We start from the raw sequence: 7,863 nt of genomic DNA, 5'->3' as shown, positions 1-7,863 counted from the left end.
TCAAATCACAGTGATTACAGGCAGCTAAACTAGTCGGTTATAGGCTTTTAGCTCATGAGCTAACTCACCTTGCTTAGCAGAGCTTCTGATTCTTGTGGAAAGTTGTAAGGTTTAGATACTTTTCATGTAAATTACATGTTTAAATTAATTAAATTGTAAATTAATTTATTAAATAATAATAAAACAAAATAAGAAGTGAAATCATAAAACACAGGGACAATAAATTGGCAATAAAAGCTGATGGAAACACAAATTGAAGAGGTGGAGCAACAATAAACATTTACTTCAATAGTCTGAATCAAATATCACACAAGAAAGAGACAAAAACAGCAGCTTTAAAAATAACTGTTTTATTTAAAACAGCAAAATTATGTAAAATATTTTAACACAAGGAACAAAAAATGAGGCAAAGCTGCAGAACAGATATCCAGTTTTAACTTTTGCAGTGTCGAAGCTGCACAGAGAGAAAAGCTTTATCACAAAAATGTTCATAGTCATTATTCCTGCTAAGCTTCATCAAAATGTACATACAGACAAACCTATACGTCCTTTACTGCGAAAGCTCTAACAGGCAGGTACAGGATACATTTTCAACAAGTGATGGCTGAAAAACTGCAACGAGAAAGCTGAGAATTTCTTCAGCTTTGAGTTTGTAGAACAGTCAGAACTTTCATTTTTCTTAAATACACCAGTTTGTTTAAAGCTCAGCCACTGTAAGATTCATTAAAAAAATACATGACAACATATTAAAATGTCAAAACATCCACATTTTCTGATACAGAACTGGACCCGTCGACATTCAAGATGATAGAAAAACCATTACAGTGATAAAAGTTTTTTTTAAAACAAACTTCAGAATCGACTGAACAGCAGCTTCAAGCGGGATGCAGGTCGACTCAGCTGTGGTCTTCATCATGGCTTGGATCTTTTGCGCGCTGCTTTGCTGAATGAAGGAAAGAGACAGCAAAATGTATTAAATGTGGAGGATGCAGTGTGGCAAGTCAGTCTGATGGTCTGGAGTGAATCTTTGACAGCTATCGGAGAAACTGCAATTAAATTTGGTGCAGGTATTTAAAAGTTAAACCATCTGCTATGGCCTTCCTCAGGAAAATAGAAAAGGTAACTGTGTACAAACTGTTTCAGCAAGTGTTTTAATTTTTAAGATGTGTGGCTGCCGGCTGCATACCTTCAGGAACAAAGTCCAGTTCGGTGAGACGACTGAGCCGAGTGATCGCTATGGCGTCTGTCATCATGTCATCTGGCAACAACAATAAGTGAGGATTATTTCACAAAACGTCCAAGATAGAAGAAAAAACCCCCTCGGAGCCCACGATTCCTCAGCCGGCCTTATCCTCCTCAACTCTGGGAGAGGTTTTATACGGTAATAAACTTTAATGAAGAATTGTAACATATTTTATCTTGTAGAAAGCTGCAGGAGGGATTTACCTGTGATTTGTACATTTAAGCAGGTTCTGGTTTTGAGTGACGGTTTATTAATTCTGATGTATCCTGACGAGTGGGAGGGTCCAGCCTCTTTACTCGTGAAGTCCAACTCCACCTGACGATGACGCCGCGACTTGCAGGCCTGAGAAAAGCATATGGTTTTGTTTATGTGGATGTTTTGAAAGAAATACATTTAACATGATAAAGAAATGATCATTTGTTACAAATTTAAAGAAACTATTCTTAAAAACAAAAGCAAAACAAAATCTCTATCAGGAAACACAAACCTCTGTGGCCTGTCCGTACGCTTTAGACTTGATGAAGGCGAGACGATCAGCTCTCTTGGAGCACTGAGGACACAAAACAGGCAGTCAGACCACAGCGCAAAACTTATTATTACAACTTTAGAGAAGGTGCAGGTAAAAACAGAAGGGATTTATGTAATTGACTTCAATTTGAGTATTTAAAAGGAAAAGTTCACTCATAAACTAAAACATGCAGTTTAACTCACCTCCTGCTGAGTCGACGTCCCCTCACCGCTTTCTTCATCTTCATTGGTCCCATCCTGAGAAGACTAAAGAACAAAATGTACAAAGAGAAAACAGATGTAAAATCATTAAAATAACAACATAGATAGTTTGTCTAACAATTTAAAAGTCTCACCTTCCTTTGCTGCCACTTGTAGAAATCCACCACACTGCTGCGTAGCTGAGGCACCAGGTCTTTATGGATCAGGTTCATGGACGAATTATGCACTGACGTCGAAGAGACAGACGTCTTCAGCTTGTCATAGAGGCCATGAATGTTCGACAACTCCTACACGAAGACAAAAAACAAGTTAACACTTTTGAATAAATCTACTTTTACATCCAGTGTTGCTGTTGAGTCTCTGCTCACATCCAGCAGCTCGATGTTGATCAGCTCCTGTGGACGGGACGCTCGCTCCATGAACTCCTCACACAACGGCGACTTCTCCAGCTTCTTTTTCTTCCTGAAGGAGAGCTGGAAGGAGGAAGACGGGGAACACAAAGAGGAGAGAGGGGAGAGTAAATTTGCAAGTAGGAATGAATTTGCAGGTATATAGCTGTAAAATAAATAAACAATGTGCATATTATTGATTAACATCTTCTCAGAATGACACTGGAGGGCGCAAAGGTGTCGAATTTGGTGAATATAATTCCTCCGTCTCTTGATCTCTTTCTCCTCTCCGCCTGGGGGAGCTCAGAAGTGACGAAGAACCATGTTAGCCAACTGGAAAGCACTTAAACTAACTGGCTGTTCTCCTTCTTAATCCTGGAGGAGACTTGGAGGGAGTCAAACTGGGACAGAACCACTGGAGAGCTGGAAGACAGTGAGGAGGAGAGGATCCCACTCCAGACTCTGTGACAAAACTCACCTTGTTGAAATCCACTGCTGTTAAATGATATATGTGTGTGCCGATATAAGGTAAGCGCTCACCATTGTGGGCATGGCGGCGAAGTGGAAAGCTTTTTGGAACATCAGCTGTCGCAGGATGTAAACGGCGTCGAGGTGCTGAGCGTCCACAGCGTCCTTCTCAAACTTCTGCATGTCCTCCCAGTCCTTCAGCGCCAGACGGATCTGAAGAAGAACAGAACACTTGGTTTAGGTGGGACTTTATTTAATGTGATGATCAACATACCGTGCTGAGTGTGTTGCTGACCTGCTCTGGCGGCGAGGCGGTCTGACACTTATACAAGCTGTACAGCAGATAAAGTCCTCCGACTCTGATCTGGAAGCTGAACGGAGGCAGGAGGAATCTGCTGGCGGTGTCCAGGGTCAGCTGACTGAACGCTCGCTTCTGACGCCCCACAGTGCCGCTGATAAAAACAACATGTGATACAGTACGTTCAATACTGAAGATGACTCTGATACATGTCTAGAAACTAGTGTAAAGGTTCAGTTTTAACATTCAACCATGTTATTTCCTGTATGTTTTGTTTATTATGCCTATTTCAATGCTCACCACGTTGTTAGCAACAGTTAAGAAAGATAGATGTAGATGACCACAGCTTGAAAATGTTATTTGTAGGTGAGATGATGAAGCAAACTCACAGCAGAAGCAGATAATGCAGAACACAGTGATGCATATGTGCTTTTATTTTGTGGACATAAGTTTGAAGTCACTTTACTCCATAAAATAACCAATGACTTGACTTATATCCGTAAATAAACAACATTGTGATCGACAAGAAAGAGATTTTTTTGAGTTAGACTTACTAGAAAATCTCTGAGAACTTCATTTCCCTCCATATTTTGGAGAAAATCTCGAAGCGGACGGACTCTGTGGTCTGGAAGCGTCTCAGCAGCTCCTCACAGTCCGATTTCACCCGTTTCCTACTTTCATCCATCTCACTGCTGCTTACTCAGACTGCTGCACGTTACAAAGATTAAAAATGTGTTATAAAATAATAAATTTAACTAATTTTATACATAAAAACGAGCTAGAAACGTGTGAGCGAAGGGACGTTGTCATAGTGTAAACACACGACTCAGCAACGAGTGTCGACGGCTAGTTGCGTCATCAGTAGGCGACGTCTTCGCCAGCCTTGGTGATGCCTTCAAATGCAAAGGTAATTCTTAGCGTTTATACGTATCACTTTATATTTCATACGTATATTTTTCATTTAACGCAGATATTTGTGTCGAAATGCTAATTTAATCTAATGACAATAACATAATCACTAAAAAAGCATTTATTTGTTGTTTTGTATATATGTATTTAAAATATAATAAGATAAAAAATAACTTTATTTATCCCTAAGAAGATATTTTGGCGACAGAAAAACGTTTTGATCCGAAAATCGATCTGAAAAAATGTGCTTTACTGAAAATAATTCTAAATTTAAGATTGTATCAAATCTTCGCAAAATGGATGACCATGTTGTCAGAAAAATATCTGTTTAAAGTTATCATGCCTCAAGTTTTTTATCAAACCAAAAATAGCCACAATCAATTTATCATTCCGTCTTTGTGGAGAATTACTTTATTTTGTATTAACTTTGGAAAAATGTATTTGTTTCAGTTATGAAAGACTCTTGTCACGTTCACTAGATGTACGTGAACGCACCACCCGGATGTGCGTGACCAACGTCCTGCGGAAGTAAACAATCCTCAGCTGACGTGGAGCAGCAGACTTCAGCATCGCCCGGACCAACTGGACCAACTGGAACTGAATCCGCGGGTCCAGAGAAGCACTCGTCGCTTCAGTCGTCGTCTTACTTCGTATTTTATTAAATGGCCTCTGTTGTCGTCGTCTAAACTCTCGAGATAACTGAAGACTCACGTTAAACTCTGCGCTCTCAAATAAAATGGCGGCAGCGGACGAGGCCAGCAGACCGTTCGCCGGGCTGTCGGATGTGTCCATCTCCGAGGACATCCCGGTGGAGGGAGACATCTCCGTGCCCATGGGCTCCTCCAGGCGGGACGACGAGTTCTCCACCCTGGACGAGCCGGTGAAGGAGACCATCCTGCGGGACCTGCGGGCGGTGGGGAACAAGTTCATCCACGTCCTGTACCCGAAGCGCAGCTCGGCTCTGCTGCGGGACTGGGACCTGTGGGGCCCGCTGCTGCTCTGCGTGACGCTGGCGCTGCTGCTGCAGGGCGGCGCGGCGGACAGCGACGACCAGGGGGGGCCGCAGTTCGCTGAGGTATCACTTTCTTATCTTTTCTGCTATTTTATTTATATTACCAAGTGATGAGGGTGGAGCAGGATTACTAACTGGGCAAAAATGGGGTAAGAAACTGTCTCTGGACCCCCAGAGACCCCAGAGTCACTAATCTTTGCTCTTTAATGTTTGTGTTTTGCAATTTGAGTAATTGAAAATGTCATCAGGGAATTTGCATCATTAATATCAAGCAAGGTGGGTCTTGCACGGGGCTGTAGGTGGGGCTACAACCAACAATTTTATTCATTATTGAGTTATTTCACGATTAATCGATCAGTTGTTTCGTCTACAACATGTCCCCCCATTATTCCCCAGAGCCAGAGGCCAAAGTGACGTCTTCAATTTGTCCAAACAACAGTCCAAAACCCAAAGATTCTTCATTTATTACAAAGACAAGCAGCAATTCCTTGATTTTAAGAATCTGGAACCAGCTAATGTTTCACATTTCTGCTTGTAAAGTGATTGAAACTAATGATTTTCCATATTTTTCTAAAAGTTTAGTGCAGCCTGACTTAGAAATCTTTCCGTCGAGCTGTTTTTGAGAAGCTGTCACATAGTTTTTGGCCACAGTCGTCCTCCTCCAAGACAACAGCCTTCTTCTTCTTCTTCTTCTTCTTCTTCTTCTTCTGTGTTTACGTTTAATCGATGATCAAAATTGATGCCATGACATTCTTGTGTGGCTCTGTCTTGTATTAGTGCCAAAATCTAGTCTGAAGACGTTTCCAGCTTATATAAAGCCGTAATCTCTCCTCTGACTCCTCACTAACATGATGAAGTATCTTTTTCCTTCAGGTCTTCGTCATCATCTGGTTCGGCTCCATCATCATCACCCTGAACTCCAAGCTGCTGGGCGGCACCATCTCCTTCTTCCAGAGCCTGTGTGTGTTGGGATACTGCATCATGCCTCTGACCGTGGCCATGGCCGTGTGCCGGATCGTCCTGGTCGGCGGCTCGGGGCCGGTCAGCTTTGGCGTGCGGCTGGTGGTGGTGACGGCGTCTTTCGGCTGGTCCACCTTCGCCTCCACGGCCTTCCTCGCCGATAGCCAGCCGCCCAACCGCAAGGCGCTGGTGGTCTACCCGGTGTTCCTCTTCTACTTCGTGATCGGGTGGATGGTCCTGACGTTCTCGCCATCACAGTAGAAGAGAAACGGAAGGATTTGGGTTAAACGGACAAAGATGAGGAAGGTTTTTGTGGAGTGAAAGAACTCAAACAAACACCGGTATCTGCCTTTGAAAGGAGATGAATGACTACTGAACTGACTGTGAGTGTTTCTGGGTCTCTCGTTGAGTATTTAGACTCACGAAACACCAAAATAATTCAAAATGGACTCGGTCAGGTGAAGGGATGGTCCAGCTGACACTGTGCTGCAGATGGAGAGTTAGAAAGCTGATGAATATGTTCGTATTCTTCCAGTTTGTCTCCCAGATGTTTACGAGCTGTGTAAAAATAAAGTCCGTAGGCTTGTACAGTATACAGAAATCTCTATGAATGTTTGAACTCGCAGGGCTATGATTGTTCTTGTTTCCTCCTCGTCTCTCTGGGTGTGTTTGAAACCTCTTACTGTCTTGAGGACGGTGTCACTGAACCGACAGCTTACATTTTCATACTAAACTCCTCATTTTTAACATTTTTCAGGAACTTTTATGCAGCTTGACTAAGAACCCTGAATGTCGAGCTGTTGTTGAGTAACTATCACATAGTTCTTTGTCTCTAGTTTTTCCTTTCCAAGATGTTTCTTTTAGTATTTTGGGGGGCGTTTATGTTCTTTACTAGTCAGATGACAGGAAATGAGAGGGGACAGAGATTGGGAGTGACATCTCAAAGGAGTAATGTCTCGGGTCATGGTTGGAGGGAGGGATTCAGGGAGAGAGAGGGAGAGAGGGAGAGAGCTCTCTTGATATCTTGTTCAGCCCAGCAAAATGGCTATTCACCCTTTAGTAGTAGTTTAACAGCCAGCAGCCAGTTAGCTTAGCTTAGCACAGAAACTGGAGGCAGGGGGAAACCGCTAGCTTGTTTTAAAATGACAACCTGCACCTCTAACGCTCACCTTAATTCACAATAATTGTAGAGACTGTAATTTGGATCTGAGTGTTTTGGTGAACATGTTACATGTTATTCAAGAAGTGAAACACATCAGTAACTGGTGTAAAGGTGGAAGCAGAAAAGTGTGTTCATCAAAAAATAAAATTGCAAAACGTCATTAAAGAAAATCTCAGTCTGGAGTTTCAGATTGATCTCTACTTCCTGTTCACTTCAGGCTGATCATTCACCTCCTACTAACCTGCCTGGTGACCTTTGACCCCTGACATCCTGTCCGTGATGTTTCCCAAACCACTGGGGCTACTTCTGTTCATTTCTTCTAATTTATATGTATTCATGAAACAGATTAAAATATATTTGATCAGCTGTGATTGTATTTAATTGTGAGTCCATGTCACCTAAATCATTTCCATACATTTGGTGATATGTTGTATTAGATTATTTCACTAACATGTTCATCACACTACGTAGACAAACCTGTGAAATGTTTAATTTACGTTAACACAAAATGTTTTCACGTGACAAATCACCAAAGGTCTTTATCCACCATCACTTGAAATCTGAATTCTTCTCTTGTAGCTACTGAAAACACGAAGATCATGAGCTTATTTCAAATCATTCACAACAGGTGGCAAAGAAACAGCTTCCACAATAACTTCCAGTGAGACGTCACAGACCAAAAGTACCTGAAGA

General features: G+C 42.0%; 2 protein-coding genes across 2 annotated transcripts; one reads left to right on the top strand and one right to left on the bottom strand.

The window, feature by feature from the left end:
* Window positions 1–334: 334 nt before the first annotated feature.
* Window positions 335–3,940, bottom strand: snapc1b (small nuclear RNA activating complex, polypeptide 1b). The gene is made up of 10 exons (XM_073483682.1): window positions 3,682–3,940; window positions 3,125–3,281; window positions 2,902–3,042; window positions 2,341–2,445; window positions 2,107–2,259; window positions 1,955–2,017; window positions 1,731–1,793; window positions 1,447–1,585; window positions 1,187–1,258; window positions 335–943 (listed from the first exon to the last, which is right to left on the bottom strand). The coding sequence occupies exons 1-10, from the start codon at window positions 3,810–3,812 to the stop codon at window positions 897–899; spliced, it is 1,071 nt and encodes a 356-aa protein (XP_073339783.1). The 5' UTR covers window positions 3,813–3,940; the 3' UTR covers window positions 335–896.
* Window positions 3,941–4,553: 613 nt separating this feature from the next.
* yipf6 (Yip1 domain family, member 6) lies at window positions 4,554–7,352 on the top strand. Its single transcript, XM_073484440.1, has 2 exons — window positions 4,554–5,111; window positions 5,922–7,352. The coding sequence occupies exons 1-2, from the start codon at window positions 4,773–4,775 to the stop codon at window positions 6,267–6,269; spliced, it is 687 nt and encodes a 228-aa protein (XP_073340541.1). The 5' UTR covers window positions 4,554–4,772; the 3' UTR covers window positions 6,270–7,352.
* Window positions 7,353–7,863: the final 511 nt, after the last annotated feature.

Source organism: Pagrus major, chromosome 16 (assembly GCF_040436345.1).
Source record: "Pagrus major chromosome 16, Pma_NU_1.0".
NCBI classification, from domain to species: domain Eukaryota; kingdom Metazoa; phylum Chordata; class Actinopteri; order Spariformes; family Sparidae; genus Pagrus; species Pagrus major.
The sequence above is the reverse complement of the archived record's forward strand: the minus strand, read 5'-3'. Positions and strand labels throughout refer to the sequence as shown.

Excerpts from the sequence above, each read along its gene's own strand:
- snapc1b (XM_073483682.1), bottom strand. The coding sequence starts at position 3,812 with ATGGATGAAAGTAGGAAACGGGTGAAATCGGACTGTGAGGAGCTGCTG. Across the intron at positions 3,282-3,681 it reads AAGTTCTCAGAGATTTTCTA|CGGCACTGTGGGGCGTCAGA; the intron begins GTAAGTCTAACT and ends TGTTTTTATCAG. Across the intron at positions 3,043-3,124 it reads CCGCCTCGCCGCCAGAGCAG|ATCCGTCTGGCGCTGAAGGA; the intron begins GTCAGCAACACA and ends GTTCTTCTTCAG.
- yipf6 (XM_073484440.1), top strand. The coding sequence starts at position 4,773 with ATGGCGGCAGCGGACGAGGCCAGCAGACCGTTCGCCGGGCTGTCGGAT. Across the intron at positions 5,112-5,921 it reads GGGGGCCGCAGTTCGCTGAG|GTCTTCGTCATCATCTGGTT; the intron begins GTATCACTTTCT and ends TTTTTCCTTCAG.